This window comes from Equus quagga, chromosome 12 (genome assembly GCF_021613505.1).
Source record: "Equus quagga isolate Etosha38 chromosome 12, UCLA_HA_Equagga_1.0, whole genome shotgun sequence".
NCBI lineage: Eukaryota > Metazoa > Chordata > Mammalia > Perissodactyla > Equidae > Equus > Equus quagga.
In genome coordinates, this window is record NC_060278.1 from 111,015,216 (window position 1) to 111,030,837 (window position 15,622).

General features: G+C 62.0%; 2 protein-coding genes across 2 annotated transcripts in view; one reads left to right on the forward strand and one right to left on the reverse strand.

Moving 5' to 3' along the window:
- The window catches only part of BIRC7 (baculoviral IAP repeat containing 7), a 22,618-nt gene extending 9,708 nt beyond the window's left edge, over window positions 1–12,910 (forward strand). Inside the window, exons 2-10 of the mRNA XM_046679257.1 lie at window positions 6,571–6,635; window positions 8,499–8,599; window positions 9,515–9,614; window positions 9,960–10,041; window positions 10,158–10,194; window positions 11,101–11,109; window positions 11,548–11,616; window positions 11,832–12,030; window positions 12,777–12,910. Of these exons, the coding sequence (XP_046535213.1) occupies window positions 8,500–8,599; window positions 9,515–9,614; window positions 9,960–10,041; window positions 10,158–10,194; window positions 11,101–11,109; window positions 11,548–11,616; window positions 11,832–12,025 (591 nt within the window). The 5' untranslated portion in view covers window positions 6,571–6,635; window position 8,499 and the 3' untranslated portion in view covers window positions 12,026–12,030; window positions 12,777–12,910. The remainder of the gene's footprint in view (window positions 1–6,570; window positions 6,636–8,498; window positions 8,600–9,514; window positions 9,615–9,959; window positions 10,042–10,157; window positions 10,195–11,100; window positions 11,110–11,547; window positions 11,617–11,831; window positions 12,031–12,776) is intronic.
- A 2,209-nt stretch (window positions 12,911–15,119) lies between these two features.
- The window catches only part of NKAIN4 (sodium/potassium transporting ATPase interacting 4), an 18,816-nt gene continuing 18,313 nt past the window's right edge, over window positions 15,120–15,622 (reverse strand). The window contains exon 6 of the mRNA XM_046680095.1: window positions 15,120–15,208. Coding sequence (XP_046536051.1) covers window positions 15,120–15,208 — 89 coding nt within the window. The remainder of the gene's footprint in view (window positions 15,209–15,622) is intronic.

The window sequence follows — 15,622 nt, forward strand, 5'->3', positions numbered from 1 at the left end:
CGGGGGCAGAGCCGGGACGGGACGCACTGACGAGGCGCCGACTCCAATGGCGGCGGCGGCGACGGCGGGGACGAGGCTGCGCGACGTCAGCGCGCGCGGGGCAGGCCGGGAGCGTCGGCGGGCCCACACGCGCCACGCCTGCGCGCCGCCGCCTGGCGGGACGGATCTCGCGCCCGGGTCCAGGTCTCGCGCGGTGGGGGCGGGGCCGGGGCGAGCCCGGGACGTCACGTGGGCGTGGCCCGCGGCGCCGCAGCGCCGTAGCGTGAAGCGGCGGGCGGGCTGCGGCAGCAGGTGTGCACCTGCTCCGCGGTGCACCTGCCTGGCCTCGCGCCTGCGCCACGGCGGCGGCGGTGATGCTACAGCCACGGGGCACAAGGGCGGGCAGGCCCGGGGATCGCGTGCAGGCCCTGGCCGGCCCGGTGTGGGCGCCAACGGCACCCGCGTGCTTATCCCCGACAGGCGAAGAAGCGGAGCAGCCACTCACGCTCAGTGCCCTCCTTTCCCCATTAACCCTTTCTCAGGTCCCCGGTCACCTCGTCAACTAAATCAGGACTCGGCCCTGGTCAGCAGCCTCCTTCCAGAAACCTCCCTGTCTGTGCTTTCTCTGGAGCTGCTTCATCCCCACAAAACCTGCTCGAGTTCTCAGGGCACCTCTTGCTCCCCCTTCTCCCCGGGAGTAACATTGAGAAGCTTCCTGTGATTCCTATGGGGAGTTTTAAAACCTCTTCTCTTTAAGTCACCGGGTCATTCATTCCGTAAGTGTTAATTGAGCACCTGCTACAAGCCCTACCTGTGTGGGACACTGGGGGTACAGTCTTGTCCTGTGGAGCTCCCGGTGGCAGGACACCTGCACAGCCTGCACAGTGGCTGGGCTGGATCAGCATTCACTGAGCACCTGCTGTGCACCAGAGCCAGGCATGCAGGGTGACAGAGAATGAGCTAGATGCTGCCCGGTGACCTGGTGGGGAGGAAGACAGGGGTAAACACATCACCTTGGATCAGAGCGGAGTCTGTGCCAGGAGGGGTGCTGGCCTGGCCTCGGGAAGGCTCTGAGGCCTGTCCCGAACTGAGGTTCAGGATGGGCAGACGCTCGCCAGCTAGGACCCAGAGCCTGGGCACAGAGGCAGCTGCCCGCACACCGGAAGGGCAACTCCCCACATCTGGGCCTTGCTTGTGTCCACTGCCGAGTGCAGTGCTGAGAAGACAGCTCAGCCTGTGGGAGATGCATGATTTAATAGTAGAGAGCAGACTATTGAGTTAGAAGCCTTTCTGGGTTCCTGGAGCAGCTAAGCCTCCCAGAAGTTAAAGAACTGGTCCAGGCCACAGAGCTAATCCACGGCCAGCTGGAGGACTTGAACCAGCTCCCAGGGCCCGGCAGCCTGCCCCGACCTTGGCGAGCACCCTTCAGCTCTGCCCCCCTGCATGACTTCCCCGAGGGTCCCTGAAGCCCCCCGACCCTCAGATGCTGATCTGCGGCTGGTCGGCTCCCTCCCTGCTTCTCCAGGAGCCACACTTGCAGTGTTTTAACTCCACTTTGCCAAGGGCATCTTCTGCCTCAGTAGTGAACCACTGTCTGTCCCCAGAGACAATGCCGGTAGTCCGGGGCCCAGATGTCTCGTGGGTGTGGGAGCAGGACGCGACGCACCCCGCCTGGTGGCTGATGCAGCAGCAGGGACTGGTCGCCCTACAGGGCTGTCCCAACTCAGGTCGTGTCGACCTTGACAATGGGATGATGCAGGCTGCTGCAAAAGCACTCTGTGCTGCTCACATGAGGAGAAGTGCACCTCACTTGGCGACCAGGGGGGCAGCTCCAAGTCCAGGAGGGCCCAGCAGGCCTGGCCCAGTGCTGGCTGAAAATGTAGTGCCTTGTTCAAAAAGCAGGAAGAGGCTTTTTCCTTCCTTCCACTATCTCTCTCTGGACCTCCCTTTGTGTTTATTATTTGCTATTTAATATCACACTCCCTCAGGCAGGGGATGCTCGCAGTGGAACACAGACCCTCCTAGACACCCTGAGCCCATGCCTGCACCTCGCTGCCCCTCCATGTTCACACCCAGGCCCCTGCTGGGGCAAGCGGGGCCGAGATGGCTGGGTGGCCGAGGTCACTGGGCAGGGGATTGGGGAGTGGGCGGCCAAGAATTGGTCCTAGGGGAAGAGGTACGGGGGGCCCCAGGCCCCTGACACTTGCCCCATTGTCCCGTTGGATGTCACCTCACAAAACACAAATTCAAAGACAAAAGTGTTGAGAATGTTAGGATGGCGACTGCAGAGCTTTAGACCCCGAGCACCAGCCCATCTGAGTGCATGAGGAATGCCGTGAGGCCAATCCCGGGTCAGGGGCCCCAAGATGCCATAAGGACTCTCCACCAGAGGTTCACAAAGAAGGGGGACCACAGGAGCCACTGTGACCAGAAAAAGAGGGGGCAGCACCAAAGAGGGAGGAGAGGGGTAAATGTGAAAAGGCCATGCAGAGACACAGCAGGAGCTGCAGGTGGCCCAAAAGAGAGGGGCCTCGATGGCTGGAAAGGTGCTGGGAAGGGCAGGCAGGTGGAGCAGGCTTGAGGGTGAGCAGGACTAGCCCTGGAGAGAGGACTGGCGCCTGCCGGGGCCTGGGAGCCAGTGAGGAGAGTGGTGCTGGACACCACAGCCCTTGTAGATAAGCGGAGCACCTGGGGCCTGGAGCGACTGTCATGGGACAAGGAAGCCTCTCCTGCTGCCCCGATTAGCCACTGGCCTGCTTCTTCTCATGCCAGCATCACCCCATTCTGTAGAGTGACACATCCTGCTATTCTTTCGGGGAGGCCCCCTCGGTCCCTGTGGTTTGAGGGTGGGCACCTCACCTGGCCTGATCAGAGCCTGTGAGCCCCAGGGAAGGACAGCGGCTGGGTCTCTGGGGATGAGATGCTTCTGGGAACAAGATGCTGCTGTGAGCACAGGAGCTGTCAGCGGCCACCTTGGCCTGGAAATGACGCAGCGAGAGGGCAGACCCAGCAAGAGAGAAGCGGGCGGGCCAGCTGAGCCCAAAGCAGTCCACCGCTGTGCTTTCGGTCACATGGACCAACACATTTCATTTTTGCTGAAGCTCTGAGTTTCTGTCATCTGCTACTGAGAGTCCTAAGCGCAACGATGATACATGACCTACAAACCTCAGGCCCAAACTACCCACAGAGGAGGGTATTGGGGGCCCAGGGCGGGTTTGTAAGCCCAGTACTGCTCAGCTAGCACCTCTTGGCCGGCTCCAGGGTCTCCATGACCTGCCCCGTACAGCCCTGCACCTTCATTCTCTTCCAGTCCCCACAAGCACCAACACACACGTGTCCCCCTTGCTGTTCCCTCTGCCTGTGACACCCTTCCCCGCTCTCTGCACTGCACACTCAGCTCCTCCTTCGCCTCCTCTCCCAAGCCTCCCCTGAAGGCCCTGGGTAGTCTGTCCCTCCCTCCTGTGGCTCCTCTGAACCTCATGCTCACTGGAGGGGCACTGGGGGCCCAGCCGGGGCATCAGTTGTCTGCAGGACCTATGTCTGACCCAAGCCTGAGACCCCTGCCCCAAACAGTGCTTCCTCATGGGCTTTAAAATCCATGGAATGTGAGGAGGGAGGGGGAGACAGAAAGACAAAGGTTTTGAGCCCCTATAATCTGCTTGCCCTTCAAATTCTGCCTGCATGGAGTTGGGAAATGCAGTACCTGTTTGCCCTTGCAGCCGATAAGGTCTGTTTTCCCTGGAGCATCATGGTTGGTGAGCTCCCTGATCTAGCCCTTCCTGAAGCTGAACCCAACACTACTCTGGATCCCTAGCTGAGATCTGGGGCCAAAGATGGGACCTCTCAAGTTTCCGGTTGGTGCACAGACAGCAGGGCCAGCTTTGGACGTCCAGCCAGTGGGCATCCTGGGCTCAGCAGGGCTGTGAGACCAGAAGGCTGCTGCTCACCCTCCCTCCTCCCCCTTTAAGCCCCACGCCATGACCTGGGTCCACGCCCCAGCCTCCTGGCTCAGCTTTGAGGGGGACCAGGGATGGGGAAGGGGCAGGAAGGAGTTAGGCTCAGCTGTGCTGAGTCATCTTCGAGGAGAAGCCAGTTGTCCTGCTCAGGCCTGGGGCCACGTGCCCCAAGAAATAATCTGATTTAACAATCCTGGGGCTGGCCCCGTGGCCGAGTGGTTAAGTTCAGGCGCTCCGCTGCAGGTGGCCCAGTGTTTCATTGGTTCAAATCCTGGGCGCAGACACGGCACAGCTCATCAAACCACGCTGAGGCAGCGTCCCACATGCCACAACTAGAAGGACCCACAACGAAGAATATACAACTATGTACCAGGGGGCTTTGGGGAGAAAAAGGAAAAAAGTAAAATCTTTAAAAAAAAAAAACCAATCCCGAGGGGATGCAGGCTGGGCCACCCTGATGCTGTGGTCCAGACGGCTGCACTCAGCCCACAGCCGAGTTAAGGTCCAGGGGTCCAGCCATAGCCTGTGGGAAGCCCACAGTGGGCCCATGTGCCCCCTGCTGGCCTCTTGTGGCTCTGACTGCCGCTCTCTTCAGCCCCCCAGCCAGCCAGAGCACACACGCCAGGAGACTGGGAGTCCACAGGCTGCACGGCACCCAGCAGGGGTGCCCACAGCCATTGTCCCGACAAGCTGGGCCCCACTACAGTGGTGGGAAGGAGCTCTCCGTTTGGATGGTCCCATGCAACCCCAGCTGGTTCTGAGTCTCGCAGGGAGAGTGGGGATCTGGTCCAGATCCACAGCAAATTGCGTGGATCCCGTCTGTCAGGCTGCCCTGGAGGTCTCTCTCCCACCATCTCTCATCTGGCATCGTCTTACCAGGGAGATTTCATGGTAAAGACTCACAGCGCCCCCGAGGTTGTGGAGGTGAGCCATCCAAGGCATTGACAGAAACTGACACGCGACATTAAGTAAGAAAAACGGGTAAACAGAGCGAGTCTGGAAGGAAACACAGAGCAGCGACAGCCGACCGCTCAGTGGGGAGAGGCTGGTGCTTTCTTCAGATGCTTATTTTGAAATAATTATAGATTCACAGAGAGTTGCAAAGAAACGTACGGGGCTGGTCACCCCTCCCAATGGTGACATGTCGCATGGCACGGGGCAAGGTCAGATCCCAGAACAGGCCCTGGGGGTGCCCCAGAGCTGGTTCAGATGGTGACTTGTCTTCTCTATGTTCTGGGTATTCTCAAAATTTCCAGAATAAGCATGTTATTTAAGCTCCTTACTTCTATTTATTTAATTATATAAGCAACACATGGGTAACTCCTTGTCTCTAGACTTTCTAAAGGTGGCTGCAGACGAGCAGAGGCCGAGGCCGGTCCTCCTCCGAGGTGACCACTGCCCTTGAGGGCGGCCCTCCCCACCCCGCTCTCCACGCAGCTACACGCGGACGTGCTGGAGGAACACCTGCTCCGGAGTGTGGAGGGGAGGGCGCCCGCCCAGCTCGGGCACAGACCCCCTTCCAGGGAGTCCGACCTCAGATTCCACCTCAGGGGCTCAGCTTCTCTGCCCACCCCCACCCGTGGGCGAGAGTACGCTTCCTTCCTTCCCTTTGTAATAAGCAAAACAAGGCATGTTTGGAATTTCCGGAAGTGAGGGACACTGCTTCTCCACTCCCAGCCCCAAAGCAGCGGCATCTGAGGGAACAGCCACAGAGGCGCCGCCCAGGGACCCTCATCCTCCTCCCTGTCCATCCAAGGGTCGGGGTGGAGCACGGGCAGAGGGTTGATCCCAGAGGAAACCTCCCAAAAGGGCCCTGAGGGTGGGCACACTTGCTGTTTGCTGAAGTGGCCACAGGTCACCAGTATTTCTGTGACCTGGACGCTGTGCTGACTGGGGAACCGGGGCCGAGAGCAGGTGACAGCCCAGAATCCTGAGACCGACATGTCGGGAAGTCCCATCTGCGGTCTAGCCTCCTGCACTAGCCCCCACCCCTCCCACACCCCCTGAGCTGTCCAGGTGCCCCTCCTCAGTTGCCCTCCAGGCCCTGGCCTCAGACCTGGGAGCCCAGGAGTGGGCAAAGCAGGGTGCAAAGGGGATGCTGCTTGCTGCCTGGCTTCCCAGCCACACCCTTCACTGGGATTTCCTGCTGGAAACCAGGCGGCTTCAGGCCTCGGATAGGAGAGGGTTTCTGGGACTCCCTGGGACTCTAGCAACATCAGGGTTGAGCAGCCGGTGCAGCCAGGATGGTTACGGCACCCCCTGGAGGGCAAGGCAGCAACCCCGGCTCCCGGGGAGTGAGGCTCAGGTGTGGGCTGGTATGTAGGAGCCTGGGCTCTTGGCTGCTCCATCTGTGCCGGGTTCACGTAGCTCCAAGCAGGAGGTGAGTGAGGGTAGCTGGGGCCAACGCCGGGCCAGTGGGCAGGTGGGGGTGCTCCAGGCTCGGGTGAGGACCCCCTTCTACCCAGCTCCTCTTTGCGACCCTCGCTGTGGCACAGCCCACCCTGGCCACCTGGCCCTGGCCATGGTCTCATGGCCAACCCTGGGCAGTTAGCCGCCTCCAGCCCCCACCGTGAGCAAGGGGCCTGCACAGCGAGTAAGGGTCCTCTTTTTAATCTTGATGATCTTGTTTTCAAAGGCTGACGCGTTGAGAGCAGGCACGTGCCCACACCTGGACGAGAACAGCAAGGAAGAGGTGTTGGGGTGAGAGAGGGTGTGGGGCCTGAGCGGGGGGATGAGCCACATCTGCTCAGGGGAAGTGGGGAGGGTTGCACTCCTGGGTGGCTATGGGGAGGGCAGGGGCCCCGCACTCCACCCAGTCTTCCTCTCCATCCCTTCCACACCAGATCCTCTGCGTCCCTGGGCTCCGGCTCTGCCCACCCGGGAGCTCCAGCTTCCCTGGGTTACAGCCCACCTCCTGTGTTCCCTAACTATTGGGGGCGCTGGGACCTCTGTGCTTGGTTGGTGGAGACCACATTGCTGTGAATACATGTGAGGGAAGCCCGTCCAGAGAAGGGGTGCTCCCCACGTGGCCAGCAGCTTTGACCTGGGCCTGGAGCACGTGCAGTCCTGAACCACAGCCCCCGCCCCAGACCAGGAGCCAGGGCCCCCCCAGGCTGACCAGGCCCCATAGCAGGGAGGTTGTCCCAGAGCCGGGCCTGGGGAGGGGAGCTGGCTCTGAGGCAGAGCCTGGTGGCACCCCAGGGCAGGTGATGGCAGCAATGGTCTGGTCGCCCCTGAGCAGCAGGACTAGCCTGATGCAGCAGGTACAAGTAGTTGGAATTTCTGACTCTCCCCAAATGTCCCTGGTGTCTAGGTCACTGCAGCCTCAGGGATTCTAATTCAAACAGGAAAACTGACCTCGCAATGTGTGGCTTCACCCTCCTAGCCTACTCCCCAAATCCTCCAAGGCCACGGGAGGTGGGGGGGTGACAGAGGCGAGCTCAGGCCAAGCCCCTACCCCAGAATCTCAGGAAGGGCGTGGGCCCATCTGTCCCCCAATCTTTGTGACCTGAGGACAAGAGCTGCTCACAGACCTGCTGCTCAGGCCAGGCTGGGCACAGGGATGTCTTAAGCCCCTTTGGGCTTCAGGGTTCCAAGCAGGAGACCATCTAGATCAAGGGCTCCAGGGCCTGGGCCTAGCCCTTCACTAGGCACCCCTGCATCCTGGGCCACCCCAGGTCATCCCTATAAGAGGGGGTGGCCCTCCCCTCCCGGTGGCACTAACTGCATAGTTCAGATCACCTGGGACTTTCTGCTTCCAGAGGCTGTGCCTGGCGCCAGGCCAAGAAACTGAGAGCTGACAGCATGTAGACTGCTCCTGTCCACACACCACCATTGCCACCACCCCTCCCCCCCCACCGCTGAGGTCCTGGAGCCAGCCCCAGCAAGCCGTAGCCCTTGCCGCCTGGGGCGGGGTCTCTGTGCTCCTGCCCCTCCCCCTTTGTCCTGCCCCTGTGGAGCGGAGGGAGACCTGCAGCCCCCACCACCATGGCCCCTGCCAGGGAGCCCCGTGACACATCCCCACTGCAGAGAACATGTGACATCAGCTGCCACGCTGGCCCCTTCCAGAAAGTGGCGGGCCCCAGCAGCCCTCCCGGCCACTCCCCAACCTGGGGCATCTGGGGGGCAGGACCATGCCTGCCCTCATCTCCCAATTGTTGGAGGTGAAGGCCACCACTGTCCCCAGGCAGGGCCCAGGGGCCAGAAGCCCCAAGGCGAGCTGGCTGGGCACATTCCAGGACTGGCCATCCGGGGGCCCGTCACTGACACAGAACTGGTCAGGGCTGGTGGTTGCTCCATGGGGCCTGAGGACAAGGCTAAGTGCTGGTGCCACGGCCTGGAGCTGAGCCACCAGGCAGCTGGTGGCAGCCCCATGCAGGGGCACCATAGACCCCACTGTCTGTGTGGCTGCATCCTGGGCCAGGACACTGGCAGCGCCCTGTCCTGGGGAGGCCGGGACCACGTGGATGGGCAGATCTTGGGCCAGCTGCACCCCCTGGCAGAGGAAGAGGAGGAGGGAGCCGGGGCCGTGGCCGCCCCATCCACAAGGCCTGCCTTCCCCAGGATGGGCTCTGAGGAGCTACGGCTGGCCTCCTTCTGTCACTGGCCGCTGACCGCCGTAGTACGACCCGAGCTGCTAGCTGCCGCTGGCTTCTTCCACACCGGTGAGCCCTGGGGACCTGGGTACCGTTAGGGACCCTTCTGGACTGGGGCTTTCTCTTCTCCGTAGACCCCATCCCCCACAGCAGGAGGGTCCAGGCCTAATGAAGAGGGGTTGGGGGTCCCACAGCCCAGGAGTCTCTCCTAAGCATGTGCTTCAGATGGTGACAAGTGCGCCCGGGGAGGGGCTAGAACAACACAGGACAGATGTACCCTGGGGGCAGGTGAGTGGCTGGGGCAGTTGGAGCCAAGAGGAGGAACTAGAGGAGTGTAGAGTGTCTGCGGGGCCCCTGGGGGTCCAGGGACAGGCTCTCAGAGGTCTGGGGTGGGATGTGCCTGTAGCAGCCCCCGATCTGCAGTCTCTGCACCAAATGACAAAAATATTCATGGGGGGGTGAGGTGAAGGTGAGGGCCGCAATGGGGTGGCGTGGAGACAAGGGGCCCCCATCCTCAAAGGGAGACATGAGCCTGGCAACAGACAGTCCCCCTTCTCTCGATCACTGGGAATCTGTTCTGGGGAGGTGACATCTCAGGTGGAGGTGATGGGGGTACTTGGTCCCCCCATGCCCCACCACCGCCCACCTGCCTTTCTGTGAATGACACAAATGCCCTCTACTCCTTTCACAAACGTCCTCCTCAGGCCTGGCAGGTGCCCCAGGCATCATAATCCTATTTTTCCTTTGAGAAAACCAGGATGCATGTGAAACCCGAGGGGAACACAGGCCAAAGGGTGTGGCTGAGGCCAGTGGGAGCCCCTCCTCGGCTCACGAGCCACCCCAGGTGGCCCCCGCCCCAGAAGAATGGCCATCTGGGAGCCCCTGCCCCCAGCCTTGGGGACACATCTGGCCCAGTGGGCGGGGGGCTCCTGGCTGTGCCGAGGGGCCATGCGTGGGCAAGGCCCGCATCTTTGCTCTCCCCAGGCTGGCAGGACAAGGTGAGGTGCTTCTTCTGCCATGGGGGTCTGCAGAGCTGGGAGCGAGGGGATGACCCCTGGACTGAGCACGCCAAGTGGTTCCCCAGGTAAGGGTCCTGCCGGCAGTCTTGGGGTTGTGCGCAGAGGCCGGGGCTGGGCACAGGCCAGCTTTTCCGACCCCAGCCCCGGGCGGCAAGTCTCGGGGACGAGGCCTCTCTGGGGCAGCACTTTTGCCGTTGCTTCCTTGATGCTCAACAGGGGTGGCTTCCAAAACAGCCTTCCCAGCAAATGCTCACCACTCAGGCTCCCCGGACCCCGCCCTCTGCAGGGCCCTGTGGCGGAGCAGAAGGCACTCCCTGGCCTGAGCGGCTCCCCAGGGCTTGAACTTGACAGTGAGGGGCCTGGGCAGCCCAAGCCCACTGCCCTCAGGCTTCTGAACTTGGTTTCTTCAGATGTGAATTCCTGCTCCAGACAAAAGGGAGGGACTTCGTCTGCAGGGTGCAGGAGTCTTGTTGCCACCAGCTCAGCTCCTGGGTGAGTCCCGCCCCTCCTTAGGGCTATGGGGTTGGGGGCCAAGGGTCCCTCCCCTCCCCACCCCACCCCTGCCGCTCTGTCTACTCAAGACACCGGTGTTCTCTGGCTCCTTCCAGGATCAATTGGAAGAACCAGAAGATGCTGCCCCCTCAGGTGAGCCATGACATGTGGCCTGTGCCCTACTTCCTGGGCACCTGCAGCCTGCACTGTGGCCAGTGGGTGTGCCCCCTGCTGGACAGCAGGAATAGTGAAGGCTGCCCAGCCAGGCATGAGGGTGCTGCCTGGGCTTGCTTCATGGAGGGCTGCGTGCAGGCACTGCGGTGTGTCCAGGGCTCCGGGTGAGGCCGAAGCAGTCCCCTGCTACCACTGAGCAGCCACCATGAGTATGGCCAATCCCGGGTAGGGCAATGAGAGCGTGGAGAGGAGAGGTGGTCTTTGCTGGCCCCAGAGCCAACCTGGTTGCAGTCACGAGGCCACAGAGGGGCCGAGCTCTGCTCTATGCCCGTGCCAGGCCTCTGGGGCAGGGTCCGAGGGGCTACCAGGGCTCCAGGGTCCAGATTCGGCTCTTCTATCCAACCCTGGAGCAAGTGACTTTTGCTCTTGGAGCTTCAGTGCCCTGAGCTGTGAAATGGGATGGTGCCTGCCCCATTTGTGATTGAACAGGGTCCATGGGACACTGTGGGAGCAGCGCCTGGTACCTGGAGCATCCATAGTGGCTTTGTGACAGGTTTACCACATTTCCTCCTGTGGTGGCACCTCTGAACAAGGCTCTGGGGACACGGCCTCTCTGCTGAGAGGGTCTGAGCCTCCACTGCACCTCAGTGGAACACAGCCCCACTCAGACACTGATGGAGCGGCCGTGACGGCCAGCTCAGGGCACTGAAGCTCAGACAGCAGACATCCTCGTGTTAAGGGGGCCCTGGTGATGGCCAGGGTGGCGGGCCGTCTGCCTCTCTCCTGTGGCCCTGAGGCCCCAGCTGCTCCCTGCCCTTGGTCCTGCGCCCCTCACCCTGCCTTGCAGACACTAGGGACGGCCAGGAGTGGTCTGCATGGGGCTAGTGCCCAGCAGTGCGGGCCATGCTCCAAATGGCACCTGGTGGTGCCGGCCAGTGTGTCCAAATCGCAGCTGGTGGCCAACCTGCCCCAGGAAGAGGACGGGGCCAGGTGGGGGCAGAGGCACCTCCACCTCCCTGGACACCCCCCTCCCACTTCTCCTTGCTAATCCCCTCTGAGCACGGCCCTCCCTCACTGCCCCCAGAGTGCCTGGCAGGCAGCGTCCATGGCCACTGCAGGAGGGGCTGGATGGGCAGTGTCCTGGCAAGGAGGTGGGCTCTGGGGGTCCTAGTATGCTGTGGAGGGAGCAGGAGGAAAGGGGCTGGGAGCATGGACTGGATCTTCCACCTCTCCTGCCAGAACTGGATCCTGCCCTTGGCCAGCCCAGTCTCTGGGCCCAGCCTCACTTTCCCCTGGGGCCTAGGCCAAGAGTCTATTCCTAACTGCCCACAGCTCCTGTCCACCGGGGTCCTGACCCACCCATGCCCAGAAGAGAGGCCCAGTCAGGTGCTAGGGAGCCAGGTGAGGGTGGGGACCCACCAGGGGGCGGGCACAGCTCTCCTGTACCCTGAGGTGGGAGGGGTGGCTCTTCTGGGCTGGCTCCAGCCCCCCTCCCCCATCAGCCCAGCACAGAGGGTGGAGGTCAAGGTGTGGGGATGGCGTCACAGGCCCACCCCCTCGGAGGAACCTGGTAAAGCCCAGGCCCAGAGGGTACTGGTGGGTTCTTGAGCCCCCAGGAGCCCAGAATGTGGAGGAGCAGCTGCAGCGCCTGCAGGAGGAGCGGACCTGCAAGGTGTGCCTGGACCGAGCTGTGTCCGTCGTCTTCGTGCCCTGCGGCCACCTGGTCTGTGCTGAGTGTGCACCCAACCTGCAGATCTGCCCCATCTGCAGGGCCCCCATCGACAGCTGCGTGCGCACCTTCCTGTCCTAGGCCAGGTGAGCATTTGGCCACAGAGCTACCTACATGCAGGTCTCAGCCTGGCCTGACTCAGGCATTTCCCCACGTGGGCCTCGGAGATGTCAGAATGGGCCTGGACAGTGGCGCCAAGCACACCCTGTTCTCCTTGATCCTGATACTGGGGACGCAGGCATTGCAGGGAGCACGAACAGCAGGAGGCAGCGCCCCTTGCGTCTGCCCCTCCCTGGTTCTGGCCAACACTGCTAACCACCCACCACCTTCCCTTGACGCTTCGCCCCTTGCTCTGAGTCCTCAGCACTGCACACTGGGTGGCCACGACCATGTGCCTGGGTGCATTAAACCACACCTGCTGGGCACATCTCCACTTGGATTTCCCTTGTGGTCAGAGGGGACAATGCCTCCTGTCCAGCTGGCTGTACAGGGCCACAGCCAGGCCAAGGATAGAACGGCTTTGGAGACATGTGGGGACACGACGCCCCTGTCACAGGAAGGGCCTGGGCCTGCCCGAGGGGAATCTTAACCTGGCAGCCAAGGCCCGGAGGAAACATGGGTGGGGAGGGTGCAGGAACCTTTGATTGTCATGGAAGGTGGGGAGGGAGCCATGGCCTCCTCAGGGCTCTCAAATGCCCGGAGATCTCCTCAGGAATCTTCTAGGGGTGGAAGAGGCAGGGAAAGGAACTCCCTGGGGGCTGAGGGTACCCCCGCCCAGCCAGGAGGACAAGCCCCCTGTGAGCTGCTGACTCATCCCTCGTCTCCCCTCCAGGTGTTGTGAGCCCTGGCACCCTGTCCCTCAGACCACACCACGGGCCCGCGGAGGACCGCTGAGCCCCAACTCCCGGACCACAGCCCAGGGTGGAGGAAGGGCTGCGGAGGCCGGGCCTGGGGGGTGGGGGTGGTTTTACCTACTTTAGCTGCTTTTGAAGAGATGCAATAAAGTGGTGGGTTTTCCCCAGATGGCCCACAGCAGCCTCTGCCCTGGAACCACCAGCCCCTCCCACCGCCCTGCTCCAAATGGTCCCGGCTGCCCCCCCACCTCCTCACCAGCAGGGCAGCACCTGCCCACCAGGCCCATTGCAGGCCATTCTTCCAAAGCCTCCCTCAGTTTGAGGGCACCCCTGTCCCTTGTTCTTCTCTTTTTAGAGTTTTAAGGACTCTTCAAGTCCTTCCAAGACTCAACTCGTGATCATCCACTAAGCCCCTGGTGGCCCGCAGGGCAGCGTTCCTTTTTATCATCGACTTGTGGGTACCTTGGGGATGCTGTAGGGCCTAAGATCCCCTTCCATGATGGTGTCACCGGCCTGTGACAAGGAAGCACCTTGCCTACAGGTGGAAGGGCCCCCACCCCTGGTGAAGCCCAGGCCCCCACCCCAGGCTCCTTCAGTCGCCGTACCTGGCGCAGGGCGGGGGGCTTTGCCTGGGACAGACTCGCCACCGGCCAGTGTACACAGTGTTTAATTGGGGACCCCACCACTCACGGGGGGGACCGTGGGCTCACACTGACCTTCGTGGTAGGGTCATGCGTTCTCTGTCTCTCAGTCCCCATGGCGAGCCCTCCCCACAGCAGCAGTGTGCGCAGGAAGGGGCTCCTGGATAACAGTCCCAGGACTGCTGCAGGTGGAGCCTGATCCTGGTGCTGATGGAAACCGGGGATGCAGTTTTCTTTTGTGTCTTCTATTTTTTCAGAAAAAGGGAAATGCAAACTCTCCTGAAGTTGCAGCTGTCCCTGCCTGGTGTCTACTCACTTGGCACTGGGGCAGGTGCTCTGACCACTTGCAGGGCCCTGGGGGCGGGGAAGCTGTGAGTCTCCTGGCTGCCTGCAGTGGGTCATGGAGGCTGGAGGTCGCAGGAGTGGGATCGGTGCTTCTTCACTTACGCAGGCCTGTGGGGGTGAGGCGAGGGGTGGATGGAGGTCAGAGAACCCCTGAGGAGCAGCTCCCAGCCAGGGGAGGAAGGCTCGGGCAGTCAGCGGTCAGTGGGGGCTGCTGTGCCCTCTTCCCCTGGGGAGCTTGAAATGCAATTGGGACAAAATCCAAGAAGAGGAGAGCTTCCTGGCCTTTGGCAAAGGGGTCGGGGGTGAGGGGCTCGGCTTCTGGAAGGCCCGGCCCAGGCCTCAGGCTCCTTGCCAGGCAGGCCAGGCCTTGCTCCTGCAGAGCTGGCTCTGGCCGCTCTGCGGGGTGCAGGCAGGGGCCAGGGCGTGGAGCTCTGCGGGGTGCAGGCAGGGGCCAGGGCGTGGAGCTCAGCGCTCACCCTGGGTCATTCTGGCCCTCAGCCTCCATAGCTGGAGGGAAAGCCCCAGAGGCCTGCCCAGCCTGGCAGGCCTTTCAAAGTGGGCCCTGGACGTCAACTGTCATGTACCCTGCCCAGCACGTGGGCCTGCGTGAGGCTGCTCCCCTGTCACAGGAGCTGGATGCCCTCTACCTCTGATGGCCCTTGGCCGTGATGGGCCTTCACTTCCAGGGTAGATGGTCTGGGGTCCCCAAGAGGGCCAGGGTCCCCAGGGGATGGCTGCAGGTGTGGCCCTGAAAGGCAGGCTGGTCTCTGAGGGCCTGGGCAGGACAGAGGAGGCACAGCTCTGCCGAGAGAAGGACCACAGCCGCCTCTTCTGAGCCCAAATTTCAGGATTACGTGTGGGCAGGACTGGTGGCAAAAGCTGCTCCGGAGCAGCCCAGGCCCAGGGTGTGCGGGGCTGTGGATGCTGCTCTCCAGGAGGGAAGAAGTCTGCTCCTCCAAAGACAGCAAACTGACACCCCAACTTGCCCACTACAGTGAGACCCCTGGAGAATTTCCACGTCCCCTCCTGGGAGGTGGCCTTTTGGTGCCCCATCAGCCCCCTGGCACAAAACCTGCTTAGATGCAACTCCCCAGACCTGCTGGCTCAGAGTTCCAGGGAGTGGGGGCCAAACTCCAGGGGCTCTGTGCCCCCATACCCTGCCCAGAGCCGGCAAGGAGCAGATCTCTGAAAAGTGGGGGATGGATGGATGGATGGAGGATGGACAGACAGACAGACAGATGGATGCCTGGTGAGGCTTCCCCACAGAGAGGAACTTCATGGCTGTGCTAACCCAACTGGCCAGGCCCAGCCGGGGGCAGGCCCTGCCGGCCATACTTACAAGTAAGCCTGCTTGAACAAGAGGCTGGAAGGCTTTTCATGGACATGGTAGAGAGGAAATGGATCAAATCCACCAATGAAATCAACTGAAAGAAATTGAGATCCAAATAAAACAAAACCCAGACAATGGAAAAGATGACAGAATGGAGAACACGCCCACCACAGACCCTCCTGCACTGATGGGGGGACCGGATGAGCCTGGGGAAGGATGGACACAGGGCACAGGGATGCAGTGATGGGAGGACGGGGCAAGCTGAGGGGCCCCTGGGAGGATGGATACTGGGCACAGTGATGGGGGGACAGGGGCGAGCCAGGGGGAGGGTGGACAGTGATGCAGTGATGGGGGGACAGGGGCGAGCCGCGGGGAGGGTGGATACTGGGCACAGTGATGGGGGGACAGTGGGCACAGTGATGGGGGGACGGGGCGAGCCGCGGGGAGGATGGACAGTGGGTACAGTGATGGGGGGACAGGGGCGAGTCGTGGGAGGGTGGACAGTGGG